General features: G+C 51.6%; 1 protein-coding gene across 1 annotated transcript in view; it reads right to left on the bottom strand.

Annotated features, from left to right (window-relative positions):
- LOC147091460 (uncharacterized) overlaps positions 1-20258 on the bottom strand; it is a 130099-nt gene that overhangs the window by 67442 nt on the left and 42399 nt on the right. Inside the window, exons 10-13 of the mRNA XM_085976805.1 lie at positions 14132-14290; positions 12033-12188; positions 10591-10740; positions 8785-8937 (exon numbers count right to left, since the gene is read on the bottom strand). Coding sequence (XP_085832931.1) covers positions 8785-8937; positions 10591-10740; positions 12033-12188; positions 14132-14290 — 618 coding nt within the window. The remainder of the gene's footprint in view (positions 1-8784; positions 8938-10590; positions 10741-12032; positions 12189-14131; positions 14291-20258) is intronic.

The raw sequence follows: 20258 nt of genomic DNA, 5'->3' as shown, positions 1-20258 counted from the left end.
CTGTCGAGGTCAGTACTGAGGGAATGCTGCAATGTCGGGGGGCAGTACTGAGAGTGCTGCACTGTAGCACGGGTTGTACTGAGGGAGCGCAGCACTGTCGAGGTCAGTACTGAGGGAATGCTGCAATGTCGGGGGGCAGTACTGAGGGAGTGCTGCACTGTAGGACGGGTTGTACTGAGGGAATGCTGCACTGTCGGAGGTGCTGTACTGAGGGAATGCTGCACTGTAGGACGGGCTGTACTGAGGGAGTGCTGCACTGTCGGGAGTGCTGTACTGAGGGAGTGCTGCACTGTCGGAGGGGCTGTACTGAGGGAGTGCTGCACTGTCGGAGGTGCTGTACTGAGGGAATGCTGCACTGTAGGATGGGTTGTACTGAGGGAGTGCTGCACTGTCGGAGGGGCTGTACTGAAGGAGCGCTGCACTGTAGGACGGGCTGTACCGAGGGAGTGCTGCACTGTAGGACGTGTTGTACTGAGGGAATGCTGCACTGTCGGAGGTGCTGTACTGAGGGAATGCTGCACTGTCGGAGGTGCTGTACTGAGGGAGCGCTGCACTGTCGGAGGGGCTGTACTGAGGGAGCGCTGCACTGTAGGACGGGCTGTACCGAGGGAGTGCTGCACTGTCGGAGGTGCTGTACTGAGGGAGTGCTGCACTGTAGGACGGGCTGTACTGAGGGAGTGCTGCACTGTCGGAGGGGCTGTACTGAGGGAGCGCTGCACTGTAGGACGGGCTGTACCGAGGGAATGCTGCACTGTCGGAGGGCTGTACTGAGGGAATGCCGCACTGTCGGAGGTGCTGTACTGAGGGAATGCTGCACTGTCGGAGGTGCTGTACTGAGGGAGTGCTGCACTGTCGGAGGTGCTGTACTGAGGGAATGCTGCACTGTCGGAGGTGCTGTACTGAGGGAGTGCTGCACTGTCGGAGGTGCTGTACTGAGGGAGTGCTGCACTGTCGGAGGTGCTGTACTGAGGGAATGCTGCACTGTCGGAGGTGCTGTACTGAGGGAGCGCTGCACTGTCGGAGGGGCTGTACTGAGGGAGTGCTGCACTGTCGGAGGTGCTGTACTGAGGGAGTGCTGCACTGTCGGAGGTGCTGTACTGAGGGAATGCTGCACTGTCGGAGGTGCTGTACTGAGGGAGAGCTGCACTGTCAGAGGTGCTGTACTGAGGGAGTGCTGCACTGTCGGAGGTGCTGTACTGAGGGAGTGCTGCACTGTAGGAGGGGCTGTACTGAGGGAGCGCTGCACTGTCGGAGGTGCTGTACTGAGGGAGTGCTGCACTGTCGGAGGTGCTGTACTGAGGGAGTGCTGCACTGTCGGAGGTGCTGTACTGAGGGAGTGCTGCACTGTCGGAGGTGCTGTACTGAGGGAGTGCTGCACTGTCGGAGGGGCTGTACTGAGGGAGCGCTGCACTGTCGGAGGGGCTGTACTGAGGGAGTGCTGCACTGTAGGAGGGGCTGTACTGAGGGAGCGCTGCACTGTCGGAGGTGCTGTACTGAGGGAGCGCTGCACTGTAGGACGGGCTGTACTGAGGGAGTGCTGCACTGTCGGAGGTGCTGTACTGAGGGAGTGCTGCACTGTCGGAGGTGCTGTACTGAGGGAGCGCTGCACTGTAGGACGGGCTGTACTGAGGGAGCGCTGCACTGTCGGAGGTGCTGTACTGAGGGAGCGCTGCACTGTAGGATGGGCTGTACTGAGGGAGTGCTGCACTGTCGGAGGGGCAGTACTGAGGGAGTGCTGCACTGTAGGACGGGCAGTACTGAGGGAGCGCAGCACTGTCGGAGGTGCTGTACTGAGGGAGCGCTGCACTGTAGGACGGGTTGTACTGAGGGAGTGCTGCACTGTCGGAGGTGCTGTACTGAGGGAGCGCTGCACTGTAGGACGGGCTGTACTGAGGGAGTGCTGCACTGTCGGAGGGGCAGTACTGAGGGAGTGCTGCACTGTAGGACGGGCAGTACTGAGGGAGCGCAGCACTGTCGGAGGTGCTGTACTGAGGGAGCGCTGCACTGTAGGACGGGTTGTACTGAGGGAGTGCTGCACTGTCGGAGGTGCTGTACTGAGGGAGCGCTGCACTGTCGGAGGTGCTGTACTGTGGGAGAGCTGCACTGTCGGAGGTGCTGTACTGAGGGAGTGCTGCACTGTAGGACGGGCTGTACTGAGGGAGTGCTGCACTGTAGGAGGTGCTGTACTGAGGGAGCGCTGCACTGTCGGAGGTGCTGTACTGAGGGAGTGCTGCACTGTAGGACGGGTTGTACTGAGGGAGAGCTGCACTGTCGGAGGTGCAGTACTGAGGGAGTGCTGCACTGTCGGAGGTGCTGTACTGAGGGAGTGCTGCACTGTAGGACGGGCTGTACTGAGGGAGTGCTGCACTGTAGGACGGGCTGTACTGAGGGAGAGCTGCACTGTCGGAGGTGCAGTACTGAGGGAGTGCTGCACTGTCGGAGGTGCTGTACTGAGGGAGCGCTGCACTGTCGGAGGGGCTGTACTGAGGGAGCGCTGCACTGTTGGACGGGCTGTACTGAGGGAGAGCTGCACTGTCGGAGGTGCTGTACTGAGGGAGAGCTGCACTGTCGGAGGTGCTGTACTGAGGGAGTGCTGCACTGTAGGACGGGCTGTACTGAGGGAGAGCTGCACTGTTGGAGGTGCTGTACTGAGGGAGTGCTGCACTGTAGGACGGGCTGTACTGAGGGAGCGCTGCACTGTCGGAGGTGCTGTGCTGAGGGAGCGCTGCACTGTCGGAGGGGCAGTACTGAGGGAGTGCTGCACTGTCGGAGGGGCTGTACTGAGGGAGTGCTGCACTGTAGGACGGGCTGTACTGAGGGAGTGCTGCACTGTAGGACGGGCTGTACTGAGGGAATGCTGCACTGTCGGAGGTGCTGTACTGAGGGAGTGCTGCACTGTAGGACGGGCTGTACTGAGGGAATGCTGCACTGTCGGAGGTGCTGTACTGAGGGAGTGCTGCACTGTAGGACGGGCTGTACTGAGGGAGTGCTGCACTGTCGGAGGTGCTGTACTGAGGGAGTGCTGCACTGTAGGACGGGCTGTACTGAGGGAGTGCTGCACTGTCGGAGGGGCTGTACTGAGGGAGTGCTGCACTGTCGGAGGGGCAGTACTGAGGGAGAGCTGCACTGTCGGAGGTGCTGTTCTGAGGGAGTGCTGCACTGTAGGACGGGCTGTACTGAGGGAGTGCTGCACTGTCGGAGGGGCTGTACTGAGGGAGTGCTGCACTGTCGGAGGGGCTGTACTGAGGGAGTGCTGCACTGTCGGAGGTGCTGTACTGAGGGAGTGCTAACTGTAGGACGGGCTGTACTGAGGGAGTGCTGCACTGTCGGAGGTGCTGTACTGAGGGAGTGCTGCACTGTAGGACGGGTTGTACTGAGGGAGTGCTGCACTGTCGGAGGTGCTGTACTGAGGGAGTGCTGCACTGTAGGACGGGCTGTACTGAGGGAGTGCTGCACTGTCGGAGGGGCTGTACTGAGGGAGTGCTGCACTGTCGGAGGTGCTGTACTGAGGGAGTGCTGCACTGTAGGACGGGCTGTACTGAGGGAGTGCTGCACTGTCGGAGGGGCTGTACTGAGGGAGTGCTGCACTGTCGGAGGTGCTGTACTGAGGGAGCGCTGCACTGTCGGAGGTGCTGTACTGAGGGAGTGCTGCACTGTCGGAGGTGCTGTACTGAGGGAGTGCTGCACTGTCGGAGGTGCTGTACTGAGGGAGTGCTGCACTGTAGGAGGTGCTGTACTGAGGGAGTGCTGCACTGTCGGAGGTGCTGTACTGAGGGAGTGCTGCACTGTAGGACGGGCTGTCATTCTGCTGAGACGTTAAGCCGAGGCCCCGCCTGCCCTCTGAGGTCGATGTAAAAGATTCCAAAACCACTATTGGAAGAAAGGCAGGGGAGTTCTCCCAGGGACCATTATTTAACCCTCAGGATCATCGCTGAAACAATTTATCTGGTTATTATCATATTGCTGTTTGTGGGCTCATGCTGTGTGCAGATTTGCTGTCACGTTTCCTACATTACACGAGTGACTACACTTCAAAAAATACTTTATCATTTGAGAAGCATTTTGGGTCGTCCTGATATAGTGAATAGAAACATAGAAGATAGAAGCAGGAATAGGCCATTCGGCCCCTCGAGCCTGTTCTGCCATTCAATGAGATCATGGCTGATCATCCAAATTCAGTACGCTGTCCCTGCTTTCTCCTCATATCCCTTGATACCTTTAGCCTTAAGAAATATATCTAACTCCTTCTTGAATATATTTAATGAATTGGCCTCTACTGCCTTCTGTGGTAAAGAATTCCACAGGTTCAACACTCTCTGGGTGAAGAAATTCCTCCTCCTCTCTGTCCTAAATGGCTTACCCCTTATCCTTAGACTGTGACCCCTGGTTCTGGACTCCCCGACCATCAGGAATATCCTTCCTTCATCTTGTCTGTCTAGTCCTGTTAGAATTTTATAAGTTTCAATGAGATCCCCTCTCATTCTTCTAAACTCTAGCGGATACAAGCCAATCAACCCAATCTCTCTTCATACGTCATTCCTGCCGTCCCAGGTATCAGTCTGGTGAATCTTCGCTGCACTCCCTCCACGGCAAGAACATCCTTCCTCAGATAAGGCGACCAAAACTGCACACAATACTCAAGGTGTGGTCTCACCAAAGCCCCGTACAACTGCAGCAAGACATCCTTTCTCCTGTACGCAAATCCTCTCGCTATGAAAGCCAACATGCCATTTGCTTTCTTAACCGCCTGCTGCACCTGCCTGCTTACCTTCAGCGACTGGTGCACAAGGACACCCAGGTCTCGTTGCACTTCCCCTTCTCCCAATCTATTGCCATTCAGATAATAACCTGCCTTCCTGTTTTTGCCACCAAAGTGGATAACCTTGCATTTATCCACATTATACTGCATCTGCCCAATCACCCAACCTGTCCAAATCATCCTGGAGTTTCTCTGCATCCTCCTCACAGCACACATGCCCACCCAGTTTTGTGTCGTCTGCAAACTTGGAGATATTACATTTAGTTCCCTCGTCTAGATCATTAATATATATTGTGAATAACTGGAGTCCTAGCACCGATTCTTGCAGGACCCCACTAGTCACTGCCTGCCACTCGGAAAAAGACCCGTTTATTCCAACGCTTTGCTTCCTGTCTGCCAACCAGTTCTCTATCCAAGTCAGTACATTACCCCCAATCCCATGTGCTTTAACTTTGCATGCTAATCTCTTATGTGGGACCTTATCAAAAGCCTTCTGAAAGTCCAAATACACCACATCCACTGGTTCTCCCTTATCTATTCTACAAGTTACATCCTCAAAAAATTCCAGTAGATTCGTCAAGCATGATTTACCTTTTGTAAATCCATGTTGACTTTCTCCGATCCTGTCCCTGTTTTCCAAGTGCTCTGCTATTACATCTTTTATAATGGATATAATGGACTCTAGCATTTTCCCCACTACCGATGTCAGGCTTACCAGTCTATAATTCCCTGTTTTCTCTCTACCACCCTTTTCGAATAGTGGGGTTACATTAGCTACCCTCCAATCCATGGGAACAGTTCCAGAGTCTATAGAATTTTGAAGATGATCAGCAATGCATCTACTATTTCTAGGGCCACTTCCTTAAGTACCCTAGGATGTAGAATATCAGGCCCTGGGGATTTATCGGCCTTCAATCCTGTCAATTTCCCGAACACCATTTCCCTACAAATACTGATTTCATTCAGTTCCCCCCTCTCATTAGATCCTATGTTCCCCGACATCTTTGGGAGGTTATTTGTGTCCCCCTTTGTGAAGACAGAACCAAAGTATGTATTTAATTGGTCGGCCATTTCTTTGTTCCCCATTATAAATTCCCCTGATTCTGACTGCAAGGGACCTACGCTTGACTTCACCAATCTTTTTCTCTTCACATATCTATAGAAGCTTTTACAGTCAGTTTTTATGTTCCCTGCAAGCCTACTCTCATACTCTATTTTCACCCTCTTAATTAATCCCCTTGTCCACCTTTACTGAATCCTAAACTGCTCCCAATCCTCAGGTTTGCTGCTTTTTCTGACCAATTTATATGTCCTCTCCTTGGATCTTATGCTATCCCTAATTTCCCTTGTTAACCACGGTTGAGTCACCTTTTTTTTTTTATTTTTATGCCAAACAGGGATGAACAAATTCTGTAGTTCATCCATGCGATCTTTAAATGTTTGCCATTGCCTATCCACAGTCAACCCTTTAAGTAACATTCCCCAATCCATCATTGCCAACTCGGCCTCATACCATCGCAGTTTCCTTTATTTAAATTCAGGACCCTAGTCTCTGAGTCAACTACTTCACTCTCCATCTTAATGAAGAAGTCTATCATATTATGATCGCTCCTCCGCAAGGGGCCTCGCACAACAAGATTGCTAATTAATCCTTGCTCATTACATAATACCCAGTCTAAGATGGCCTGATCTCTAGTTGGTTCCTCAACATATTCGTCGAGGAAACCATCCCGTATACACTCTAGGAATTCCTCCTCCACAGTATTGTTACTAATTTGGTTAGCCCAATCTATATGTAGATTAAAGTCACCCATGATAACTGCTGTGCCCTTATTGCACGCGTCTCTAATTTCCCATTTAATGCCATCCCCAACCCCAGCATTACTGTTTGGGGGTCTGTATACAACTCCCACTAATGTTTTCTGTCCCTTGGTATTTCTCAGCTCTACCCATACAGATTCCACATCATCAGAGCTAATATCCTTCCTTACAATTGTGTTAATCACCTCTTTAACCAGCAATGCTACCCCACCTCCTTTTCCTTTTTGCCTGTCTTTCCTGAATATTGAATACCCCTGGATGTTGAATTCCCAGCCTTGGTCATCCTAGAGCCATGTCTCCGTAATCACAAGTATATCATATCCGTTTACATCTATTTGCGCAGCTAATTCATCCACCTTATTACGAATGCTCCTCGCATTAAGACACAAAGCATTCAGGCTTGTTTTTTTAACACTCTTAGACTTTTTAGTCTGTCTCTCTTTGTCTCTCTCTCGGTCTCTCTCAATTCAATTCAATTCAAATCGCTTTATTGGCATGACAAGTTACATCTTATGTTGCCAAAGCATCGAAAAACATTCATGTTTGTACACAAAAATACAGATCTATCCATACAGTTTATAAACAGATATATCCCTGAGTGTATAAATATACTTTCATATAATTTATATATACTCTTTTCTTATATTTAGTGGTTGTCCCTCTGTTTATGGCAAGCTGTAACATAGTGTGCCGCTAGTGTTACGCAATTTCTCTCTTCCCCTAGTAGGTATGGGAGTTTTTGGTCGTCATTCAAATTTCTGAATTCCGGGCATATTTTTGTGAATTTTGGGTAGAAATTCTCCCTTATGCCCTGATATTTTCTACAAGCTGTGAGGAAGTGCATCTCTGTCTCCACCACTCCCTGACTGCAGTGAGAGCATATCCTGTCCTCTCTTGGTAGCCGGGTCTGCCTGTGTCTACCTTTTTCGATCGCCAGGCTATGTTCACTAAGTCTGTACATTGTCAAGGGTTTTCTCAGTTTGCTATCCTTTACCATGCTCAGGTAATCAGCCATGTTGTATTGTCTGTTTAGGGCCAAGTAGCAATTGAGTTTGCTTTGGGTTTTTGTTGTTTCTGCCCAATATGACAGATATTTTTCCTTTTGCTTAGCGACGATTGTGTTGGGTCGAATTCTTTGTGTTATGCTGTCACTGTCCTGGGGCTGGTTATTGTTAGTAGTTACTTCACTGAGTCCCGGGACTAGTTGACTGAGGGTATTCTTCTTTATGGTCCTCTCTTGGCATTTCAGGGCTTCGTAATGATAGCATTGGGGGTTGCTCATTTCTAGGTGTTTCCAAAATTTGGTGGCTCTTTTTTGGATAGTGATTATTAATGGATATTGGCCTAGTTCTGCCCTGCATGCATTGTTTACGGTTTTCCTTTGAGTCCGGAGGATACTTTTACAGAATTCTGCATGTAGGATCTCAATTGGGTGTTTGTCCCATTTTACAAATTCTTGTTGTGTTAGCGGTCCCCACACCTCATTGCCATAGAGTGCAATTGGTTCAATTACTGATTTGAAAATTTTGAGCCAAATGCTAATTGGGATTTCTATTTGGATTGATTTTATAATGGCATAGAAAGCCCTTCTTGCTTTCTCTTTCAGTTCATTCACAGCCAGTTTGAAATTTCCCGTAGAACTGATTTTTAAGCCCAAGTATGTGTAGTTAGTGGTTTGTTCAATTTTTGTTGTTCCTAGTGTGAAATTTATTTTGGGTCCCTGATGTTTGGATCTTTGCTGGAACACAAGGACTTTGGTTTTATGGGGATTTATTGTCAGGGCCCAAGTCTGGCAGTACGACTCCAGCAGATCCAGGTTCTGCTGTAGACCCTCCTTAGTTGGTGACAGCAGAACCAGGTCATCTGCACAGAGGAGGAATTTAACCTTGGATTCATATAGGGTGAGGCCGGGTGCTGTAGATTGTTCAAGTAGTTTTGCCAATTCATTTATGTAAATATTAAAGAGTGTCGGTGAGATCTCTCTCTGCCCGTCTCTCTCTCTCTCTCTCTCTTTGCCTCTCTCTCTCTCTCTCCCTGCCTCTCTCTCTCCCTGCCTCTCTCGCTCTCTCTCTGTCTCTCTGTCTCTCTCTCTCTGCCTGTCTCTCTCTCTCTCTGCCTGTCTGTCTCTTTGTCCCTCTCGGTCTGTCTCTGTCTCTCTCCGTTCCCCCTCGGCCGTTGCCCCGTTGAGCGGTTTCGCTTCTTACCATTGTCTGTGAAGCTGGCGATACAGATTTTTCCACATTTGGAGTCACAGCAGGTCTGCCAAACATCACAATCCTTGTCTCCTTTGCACTGGTCTCCAAGCTTCAGGTCGCACATCGGAGCGAGGCGGTGGGGCGCTGGACAGGTGTCGTCCTCTGGAACCCAGAAATCGGTGGTCAGTCAGGAACCGTGAACCTTCCAGATCTGGCTTCTGGACAGGGTCTTCCACGGGAGACCCCCAAGCAAGGGTCTCCCTCTGGCCCCCCTATCGCGGGTCTACCGCAGGACCCCCAATCGAGGGTCTCCGTCGGGACCGCCCCGAAATCAAGGGTCTACCTCGGGACCGCCCCCCAATCGAGGGTCTCCCTCGGATCCGCCCCTAAATCGAGGGTCTCCCTCGGATCCGCCCCTAAATCGAGGGTCTCCTCAGGACCGCCCCTAAATTGAGGGTCTCCCTCGGGACCGCCCCCCAATTGAGGGGCTCCCTCGGGACCGCCACCCAATCAAGGGTCTCCCTCGGGAACGCCCCCTAAATCGAGGGTCTCCCTCTTGCCCCCCAAACCGAGGGTCTCCCTCGAGACCGTCCCTAAACAGAGGGTCTCCCTCGGGAATGCCCCTAAATCGAGGGTCTCCCTCGGGACCGCCCCTAAATCGAGGGTCTCCCTCGGGAACGGCCCTAAATCGAGGGTCTCCCTCGCGACTGCCCCTAACTCGAGGGTCTCCCTCGGGACCGCCCCTAAATCGAGGGTCTCCCTCGGGAAAGTCCCTAAATCGAGGGTCTCCCCCGGGACCGCCCCTAAATTGAGGGTCTCCCTCGGGACCGCCCCTAAATCGAGGGTCTCCCTTTGGCCCCCCTAAATCGGGGGACTCCCTCAGGACAGCCCCTAAATCGAGGGCTCCCTCGGGAATTGCCCTAAAGTGCGGATGAAGCAGGATCTCTGTAATCGGGAATCAGTTATGAGGCAGCAAGGCCCAGGCTCCATCTCCGGCCTGTGCTGAGTGAGCCTGCTCTCACCCGGTGTGTGTTACTGAGCCCCACACACTGACTCACTCACACACTCTCACTCAGACACACACACTCAGATATAGACACACACACTCACTCAGATACACACACACACACACACACACACTCAGATACAGACACACACACTCACACTCACACACAATACAATACAATACAATACAATACAAATCGCTTTATTGGCATGATAAGGTACATCTTATGTTGCCAAAGCATCAAAATACATTTATGGTTGAACACATAAACGCGGTTCCATTCATACAGTGTATAAACAGGTATATCCCTGAGTTTATAAATATATTTTCGCCTTGTTTATATGTACTCTTGTCTTAGTTTACTGGTTGTCCCTCTGTTCATGGCAAGCTGTAACATAGCACACACACTCAGATACAGACCCACACACACTCAGATACACACACACGCACACACACACACAGACACACACACTCAGATACACACACACACACACTCAGATACACACACACACTCACACTCACACACACTCAGATACAGACCCACACACACTCACACACTCAGATACACACACACGCACACACACACACACACACACTCAGATACACACACACACACACACACACACCAGGAAAGGTACAGGCTCCAATCGGCCAGTGCTGATTAACCCTGATCTCACCCGGTTTGTGTTACTGAGCCTCACACACAAACGCACAAAGCAGGAGACACGCAGGCCCCATCCCTGGCCTGAGCTGATCCCGCAGATCCAGGAGATGGAGTCCGATCGCCCAAGACCCTTTGACATACTCACTGGCCATGAAGAAGCGGGGAACACATCTCTTGCCACAGTCGGCGTCACAGCACGATGACCAGGCCAAGCAGTCAGCGTCACTCTCGCACACGTCTCCCAGCTTCATCTCGCAGAAGGAGTCCAATCGGCTGGAAGATGGGCACTGGGTCGCTGGAAGATACAAGGTGGCAGTGAGAGAGAGAGAGAAGCATGGCCAGCTCCCACCACACTGACCCATCAAACACTCCCCCAACCACGGGGGTTAGATACAGAGTAAAGCTCCCTCTACATTGTCCCATCAAACACACTCAGGGTAGGTACAGCACTGGTTAGATACAGAGTAAACTCTGGGTTCTCTTGTGAAGGAATAAGCTATATAACCTATTCAGAAAAATACACTATCTTATGAAAGAGTTCTGGCTTTATTAAAACATGACAAACTGGGTTTGGAAATTTAGAAAACTAACTATGAAGTAGGTATGGAAGCATTCTGGCTATTGAGATAGGGTAGTTGTTGATCCTGAATAATATCCTTATTGAAACAGAAGGTGCATGGCTCCGATAAGCTGACCTTTTGGAAACAAAACAATGGTTCACCCTGGATAAGGTGTTCTAATTTAAACTTCGTAAAGATGACATAAAATATGGAACACCTGCCCATCACATTGTTTTTGTATGGTGATCCTAGAACACCTGGAGATGAGAGAAGATTCTGGCCGATGTGGCAGTAAGAGTTGCAGAGGTCGGCAGAAAGATGAACAGAGATAATTAACTTGCATCAGCAGAAAACCTAAAAGGAAATACCACTGGAAAAGGGTATAAATATTGAACTCTCAAATGGGATATCAGACTCGCTTTAATCGGACAAAGCAATTCTCAGCTTCAGAGGCAGCTCTGTAGTCTACCACACTTTGTACCTCAGGGATCAAAGGTATTTGATATTGATGGATATCCTGTAAAGAGAACTTTAAGAACTGTAATACTGTAGCAAAGTTAAGATTTAAAAGTAAGATTGTCTGTTAAAAAGATAGTATGTTTTCTCTCTTTAGAACTGTTAATGTTGCGATTGACTGATTCACCAACTGTAAATTGCATGTCAGTTCTTCAATAAATCTCGATATGTTTTTAGAATTGTCTCGCAAAAGTCTTCTGTACCAAAAACTTGTGAACTCAATCACTGTACACACTTTGGTGAAGAGTTGCAGAATTCTGAGGGAGTTTTCCGGACTCTCATAATATCCGGGATGTTAGCTAAACTTATTAAAAGCGCTATCTGGAGGTCGGTAACATTCTCGGGTTGTTCCTTTCCTTTAGGGAGAGATAGCCCAGCCCTTTAGACCCAATTAAGCATCTTTAGGATTGGGCTACCTCAAACTTTAGTTGAAAGTGAATGTCTGAGAAATACGCCTGATCCGGGGTAGCCCTAAAGGGGCTCCGACTCGTAAATATCCCTTCACTCTTACCTCTGGTGAGGAACTTAGGTACACATCTGTTTCCACAGCTGGCATCGCAACAAGTCTGCCAACCCTCACAGCTGCTGTCGTTGTTGCACTGGGTGTTGAAGCTCATCGTGCAGATGTGAGTCAGTCTGGAAGATTCCGGGCATCTTCGTTCATGTCCTGTAGAAAGAGCAGATTGGTTATTGCTTCCCTCCAGCCATTGATCGCTGCTTGACTGGGCTGAGGCTTTAGGTGGCCACCGGGGGCTTGGTCAGGTCTACAGTGCCTGACCCACTGCCCCCGTCAGACAGGGAGGTGCCCTCCATCTCCTTAGGCACTGGGGTTTGACCTGAGGTACCCAGTGGGTGAGAGGTCAGGCTGCCTGACCCACTGCCCCCGTCAGACAGGGAGGTGCCCTCCATCTCCTTAGGCAATGGGGTTTGACCCGAGGCACCCAGTGAGTGAGAGGTCACGCTGCCTGACCCACTGCCCCCGTCAGACAGGGAGGTGCCCTCCATCTCCTTAGGCACTGTGTTTTGACCCGAGGCACCCAGTGAGTGAGAGGTCATGGTGCCTGATCCACTGCCCCCGTCAGACAGGGAGGTGCCCTCCGTCTCCTTAGGCACAGGGGTTTGACCCGAGGTACCCAGTGGGTGAGAGGTCACGGTGCCTGACCCACTGCCCCCGTCAGACAGGGAGGTGCCCTCCGTCTCCTTAGGCACAGGGGTTTGACCCGAGGTACCCAGTGGGTGAGAGGTCACGGTGCCTGACCCACTGCCCCCGTCAGTTTGGTCTCCTTACCCGATGAAGGATATACTTGCCTTGGACGGGGCGCAGCGATGGTTCACTAGATTGATTCCTGGGGTGAGAGGGTTGTCCTATGAGGAGAGATTGAGTAGATTGGGCCGATACTCTCTGGAGTTTAGAAGAATGAGAGGTGATCTCATTGAAATGTATAAATGTCTTAGAGGGCTTGACAGGGTAGATACCGAGTAGCTGTTTCCCCTGGCTGGAGTGTATAGAACCAGGGGTCACAGTCTCAGGTTTAGGGGTCGGCCATTTAGGACTGAGATGAGAAGTTTCTTCACTCAGAGGGAGGCGAATCTTTGGATTTCTTTACCCCAGAGGGCTGTGGAGGCTCAGTCGTTGAGGATATTCAAGACGGAGATCGATAGATTTTTGGACACGATGTGAATCAAGGGATATGGGGATAGTGGGGGAAAGTGGAGATGAGGTAGAAGATCAGCCATGATCTTATTGAATGGCAGTGCAGACTGCAGGGGCCGAATGGCCGACTCCTGCTCCTAATTCTTATGTTCCTGTGTTCTTATATCAGACAGACTGGTGCCCTCCCTCTCCTCTGAATCTGGATTGGACCTTCGGTACCAGAGGATAACAGGTCACAGTGCCCGATGTGGGCAGTGATACACAGTTCGGTTCGATGCCTCTAATCTGGAGCTCGCTCCCCACCCCCACCCGCACCTCTCCTGACCCCCTCTCCACCCTCCATCACCGGGTGATGGGGCAAAGACCCGATTGGTTAGCTCCCCACCCCCACCCGCACCTCTCCTGACCCCCTCTGCACCCTCCATCACTGGGTGATGGGGCAAAGACCAGATTGGTTAGCTCCCCACCCCCTCCCCCGCCTCTCCCGGCCCCCTCTCCACCATCCATCACCGGGTGATGGGGCAAAGACCCGATTGGTTAGCTCCCCACCCCCATCCCCGCCTCTCCTGACCCCCTCTCCAACCTCCATCACCGGGTCATGGGGCAAAGACCCGATTGGTTAGCTCCCCACCCTCTCCCCCGCCACTCCTGACCCCCTCCCCACCCTCCATCACCGGGTGATGGGGCAAAGACCCGATTGGTTAGCTCCCCACCCCCTCCCCCGCCTCTCCTGACCCCCTCCCCACCCTCCATCACCGGGTGATGGGGCAAAGACCCGATTGGTTAGCTCCCCACCCCCTCCCCCGCCTCTCCTGATCCCCTCCCCACCCTCCATCACCGGGTGATGGGGCAAAGACCCGATTGGTTAGCTCCCCACCCCCACCCCCGCCTCTCCTGACCCCCTCTCCACCCTCCATCACCGGGTGATGGGGCAAAGACCCGATTGGTTAGCTTACCATTGCTGTGGGACGAATGGACACATCGTCTGCCGCAGGTGGTGTTGCAGCAGGTCTGCCAGGCGTAGCAATCGTCGTCGTCCTCGCACAGCTCCGCAAACTTCAGCTCGCACATCATGGAGAGGCGCCCTGGGGCGGGGCACTCACCGGCCGTCTGATCTGGAGAAAGGAGAGGCACAGCTTGGGAATGGGTGGGATTGAGGATCTGAGCACATCGCACCTCTGGCATGCTAAGCAACTTGGGGACAGGAGTGGGCCTGTTCAGCGCCCACCCACCCGCTCCGAGCGTGTTACCATAGGAAGAGATGTAGGCCCATGCAGCCCCTCGAGCCCGTTACCATAGGAACAGGAGTGGGCCCGTTCAGCACCCACTCTCAAGCCTGTTACCATACAACGCCTTTCACCACCTCAGGACATCCCAAAGCGCTTCACAGCCAATGAAGTACTTTCTGAAGTGTGGTCAAACTAAGGGTTTATACAAGTTTAACGTAACTTATCTGTTTTTCAATTCAATCCCTCGGGAAATGAACCCCAGTGCTTTGTTTGCTTTTTTATGGCCTGATTAACCTGTGTCCCTACTTTTGGTGAATTGTGTATCTGAACCCCCAGATCCCTCTGCTCCTGTAAATCCCCATTTAGACTCTTATTCTCCAAGCAGTATGTGGCCTAATTATTCTTCCTACCACAATGTACCACCTCACACTTATCTATATTGAAAATCATTTGACAATTCCACACACATTCTGCAAGATTATAAATCTAAACACCTCAATTAGTTTATCCCTTAATCGTCTATAGTCGAGGGAACACAAGCCCGGTCTGTCCTCATAATTTAATCCTTTTAGCCCCCAAGACCAGAGAGTGAGAATTCCCAGGCTACAGGGAGCAGGGGCCCATCAGTCCCAGGCTACAGGGAGCAGGGGCCTATCAGTCCCAGGCTACAGGGAGCAGGGGCCTATCAGTCCCAGGCTACAGGGAGCAGGGGCCTATCAGTCCCAGGCTACAGGGAGCAGGGGCCTATCAGTCCCAGGCTACAGGGAGCAGGGGCCTATCAGTCCCAGGCTACAGGGAGCAGGGGCCCATCAGTCCCAGGCTACAGGGAGCAGGGGCCTATCAGTCCCAGGCTACAGGGAGCAGGGGCCTATCAGTCCCAGGCTACAGGGAGCAGGGGCCCATCAGTCCCAGGCTACAGGGAGCAGGGGCCTATCAGTCCCAGGCTACAGGGAGCAGGGGCCTATCAGTCCCAGGCTACAGGGAGCAGGGGCCCATCAGTCCCAGGCTACAGGGAGCAGGGGCCCATCAGTCCCAGGCTACAGGGAGCAGGGGCCCATCAGTCCCAGGTTACAGGGAGCAGGGGCCCATCAGTCCCAGGCTACAGGGAGCAGAGGCCCATCAGTCCCAGGCTACAGGGAGCATGGGCCCATCAGTCCCAGGCTACAGGGAGCAGGGGCCTATCAGTCCCAGGCTGCTGGGAGCAGAGGCCTATCAGTCCCAGGCTACAGGGAGCAGGGGCCTATCAGTCCCAGGCTACAGGGAGCAGGGGCCCATCAGTCCCAGGCTACAGGGAGCAGGGGCCTATCAGTCCCAGGCTGCTGGGAGCAGAGGCCTATCAGTCCCAGGCTACAGGGAGCAGAGGCCTATCAGTCCCAGGCTACAGGGAGCAGGGGCCTATCAGTCCCAGGCTACAGGGAGCAGGGACCTATCAGTCCCAGGCTACAGGGAGCAGGGGCCTATCAGTCCCAGGCTACAGGGAGCAGGGGCCTATCAGTCCCAGGCTACAGGGAGCAGGGGGCTATCAGTCCCAGGCTACAGGGAGCAGGGGCCTATCAGTCCCAGGCTAAAGGGAGCAGGGGCCTATGAGTCCCAGGCTACAGGGAGCAGGGGCCTATCAGTCCCAGGCTACAGGGAGCAGGGGCCTATCAGTCCCAGGCTACAGGGAGCAGGGGCCTATCAGTCCCAGGCTACAGGGAGCAGGGGCCCATCAGTCCCAGGCTACAGGGAGCAGGGGCCTATCAGTCCCAGGCTGCTGGGAGCAGAGGCCTATCAGTCCCAGGCTACAGGGAGCAGAGGCCTATCAGTCCCAGGCTACAGGGAGCAGGGGCCTATCAGTCCCAGGCTACAGGGAGCAGGGACCTATCAGTCCCAGGCTACAGGGAGCAGGGGCCTATCAGTCCCAGGCTACAGGGAGCAGGGGCCTATCAGTCCCAGGCTACAGGGAGCAGGGGGCTATCAGTCCCAGGCTACAGGGAGCAGGGGCCTATCAGTCCCAGGCTAAAGGGAGCAGGGGCCTATGAGTCCCAGGCTACAGGGAGCAGGGGCCTATCAGTCCCAGGCTACAGGGAGCAGGGACCTATCAGTCCCAGACTACAGGGAGCAGGGGCCTATCAGTCCCAGGCTACAGGGCGCAGGGGCCTATCAGTCCCAGGTTCAGGGAGCAGGGGCCTATCAGACCCAGGCTACTGGGAGCAGCAGCCTATTGTGAAGTCCGCGCCTCAATAATACACGGACTTCGGGAGAACAGTTTAACAGGTACTTTACTGAACAGGAGGTTAACGTCAAACTGAAATACAGAAGCCTGCTAGGGACTTTTATACAGGGGTGGTCACTGCCGGTACTGCAGTCTCAAACCAGTTCATCCCTTAAAGGTACATACACAACAATTCCTTCCCTTTTAGATAAACAGTACATAACATTCATTTTACAACTAAATAATAACTAATTACAATTACAATTTTCTCGGTACTATATACATCAACTGAAATAATCATTTATAAGTTCAGTCTTTGAGGAGGCTTCCTGATCCTGACTGGATAGCGCCTTTCTCGAGTATCCTGTTCTTGCAGCGGAGTTGATTCTGGCTCATTGTCATTGGTTGGTTCGTCAGCTTCCAATACCACTGCTTCTGAGGTAGACGCAATCTGTACTTTGGGCTCATTACCAGGTGCACATGCTCGTGGTATAGGTTTGGCTTGTTCCTGTGACTCTAGAATCTGGTCAGCATGGCGTCTCACGATGCTCTCTCCAACGTCCACTGTGTACGTTAGTGGTCCCTGCTGTGTGCATATCATTCCTGGCTGCCATTTTTCTGTTCGGTAGTCGCGGACCAAGACTGGTTGCCCTATCTTGAAGCTCCTGGTTGGCTTCTCATTTATGTGCTGGAACTGCTTATCCTCAACATCTCGTCTTATGTTTGTTTTGAGCAAATCCAGGCGACGTCGTAGCCTTCGGTTGAAGAACAGTACGGCTGGAGCTTGGTTGGTTACTGCATGTGTCGCAATTCGGTAAGCAAACAAGAAACTATCCACCTTGTGTTGTAGTGGTATGTCGTCATTATACATTGCCTTTATGGCCTTTTTAAAGGTCTGAACAAACCTCTCAGCCAATCCATTTGTGGCTGGATGATATGGGGCAGATGTGTAATGTTTCACCCCATTATTCTTCAGGAACCTCCGGAAATCCTCAGACACAAACTGTGGCCCATTGTTGGAGCAAATCTGTTCTGGCAACCCATTCTGGGTGAAGATGGTCCTTAGGACTGCAATAGTTTTCTCCGTGGTGGTGGAGGACATTTTAATGACCTCTGGCCATTTCGAATGGGCGTCCACAGCGATTAGAAACATTGAGTCCATAAATGGACCAGCAAAATCAATGTGTACCCATTGCCATGGAGATGAGGGCCACTCCCATGGATGTAGCGGGGCCTGTGGTGGAGCGTTTTGGACCTTCTGGCATCCTGTGCATCTCTTGGTCATATCCTCGATTTCTTTATCGATTCCCGGCCACCACACTGGTCCCTGCTGTGGCTAGGCTCTTCATTTTTACCCCTCCCAGATGACCCTCATGAAGCTCATTGAGCACTCTATCTCTCAACTTGGGTGGAATTACCACTCGGGATCCACACATCAAGGTTCCCCGGCACACTGACAGCTGTTCTCTCCTTGGCGAGAATGCTGGCAACAGTGAGTCGCCATATGCTGGCCATATTAACTGGGATAGTCAGAGTGTGAAAGGCACAGAGGGTGTAGAATTTTTAAAGTGCATCCAGGAGAGCTTTTTGAGCCAGCATGTAGAAGGTCCTACAAGAGAGGGGGCGGTACTGGATCTAATTCTAGGGAATGTGGCCGGCCAAGTGGAAGAAGTGCTTGTAGGTGAGCACTTTGGTGACAGTGACCATAATATGGTGAGATTTAAGGTGGTCATGGAAAAGGACAGTGATGGGCCGGAAATAAAGGTTCTAAATTGGGGGAAGGCCGATTTTAATAGGATAAGGCAGGATCTGGCCAAAATGGACTGGGATCAGCTACTTGTAGGAAAATCCGCATCGGAGCAATGGGAGGCTTTCAGAAGGGAGATTGAGATCATACAATGGCAACATGTTCCCGTAAAGGTCAAGGGTGGTTCCAAAAACCACAGGGAACCTTGGATGTCAGGGGATATACGAGAATGGATTAGGAAAAAAAGGAGGGCTTTTGGCAGATACAAAAGGCTAAAGACGGAGGAAGCCCTTGAGGAGTACAAAAAGTGCAGGGGGATACTTAAAAAAGAAATTAGGAGATCAAGGAGGGGCCATGAAATAACACTGGCGAGCAAAATAAAGGAAAATCCTAAGATGTTTTATAAGTATATTAAGGGTAAGAGGATAACTAGGGAAAAAATAGGGCCCATTAGGGACAAAAGTGGCAATCTGTGTGTGGAGCCGGAAGATGTAGGAGGGGTTCTAAATGAATTTTTTGCATCTGTTTTCACTATGGAGAGGGACGATGTAGACATAGAAATAGGGCAGGGGGACTGTGATATGCTCGAACACATTAACATCGAGAGGGAGGAGGTATTGGCGGTTTTAGCTGGCCTAAAAATGGATAAATCCCCAGGCCCAGACGAAATGTATCCCAGGCTGCTGTGTGAGGCAAAGGAAGAGATTGCAGGGGCTCTAACACACATATTCAGAACCTCTCTGGCCACAGGGGACGTGCCAGAGGACTGGAGAACCGCTAATTTAGTTCCATTATTCAAGAAGGGGAGTAGGGTAAAACCGGGGAACTACAGGCCAGTGAGCCTAACATCAGTGGTGGGAAAATTATTGGAAAAAATTCTGAGGGACAAAATCAGTCTCCACTTGGAGAGGCAAGGATTAATCAGGGATAGTCAACATGGCTTTGTCAAGGGAAGATCATGTCTGACTAATTTGATTGAATTTTTTGAGAGGGTGTCTAGGTGTGTGGATGAGGGCAACGCATTGGATGTGGTATACATGGATTTCAGTAAGGCCTTCGATAAAGTCCCGCACAGGAGACTGGTCAAAAAGGTAAGAGCCCATGGAATCCAGGGTGCCTTGGCACATTGGATACAAAACTGGCTTAGTGGCAGAAGGCAGAGGGTGATGGTCGAAGGTTGTTTTTGTGACTGAAAGCCTGTGGCCAGTGGGGTACCATAGGGATCGGTGCTGGGTCCCTTGCTGTTTGTGGTCTACATTAATGACTTGGATATGAATGTAAAAGGTATGATCAGTAAGTTCGCGGATGATACAAAAATTGGTAGGGTGGTAAATAGCGAGGAGGGTAGCCTCAGTCTGCAGGACGATATAGATGGGTTGGTCAGATGGGCGGAACAGTGGCAAATGGAATTTAACCCGGAAAAGTGCGAGGTGATGCACTTTCGGGGGACTAACAAGGCAAGGGAATACACAATGAATGGAAAGACCCTAGGCAAGACGGAGGGTCAGAGGGATCTGGGTGTGCAAGTACACAGATCCCTGAAGGCGGCGGAACAGGTGGATAAGGTGGTAAAAAAGGCATATGGGATACTTGCCTTCATTAGCCGAGGCATAGAATATAAGAGCAGGGAGGTTATGATGGAGCTGTATAAAACACTGGTTAGGCCACAGCTGGAATACTGTGTGCAGTTCTGGTCGCCACACTACAGGAAGAATGTGATAGCTTTGGTGAGGGTGCAGAGGAGATTCTCCAGGATGCTACCAGGGCTGGAATGCTTCAGCTATGAAGAGAGACTGGGCAGATTGGGTTTGTTTTCCTTGGAGCAGAGGAGGCTGAGGGGGGACATGATTGAGGTGTACAAAATTATGAGGGGCATACATAGGTTAAGGAGCTTTTTCCCTTAGTAGAAGGGT

Source organism: Somniosus microcephalus, unplaced genomic scaffold (assembly GCF_052327205.1).
Source record: "Somniosus microcephalus isolate GS21.2 unplaced genomic scaffold, FLI_Smic_1.0 unresolved_chr3, whole genome shotgun sequence".
NCBI classification, from domain to species: Eukaryota; Metazoa; Chordata; class Chondrichthyes; order Squaliformes; family Somniosidae; genus Somniosus; species Somniosus microcephalus.
Note: the sequence above shows the minus strand (reverse complement) of the source record. Positions and strands in the feature narration are given on the sequence as shown.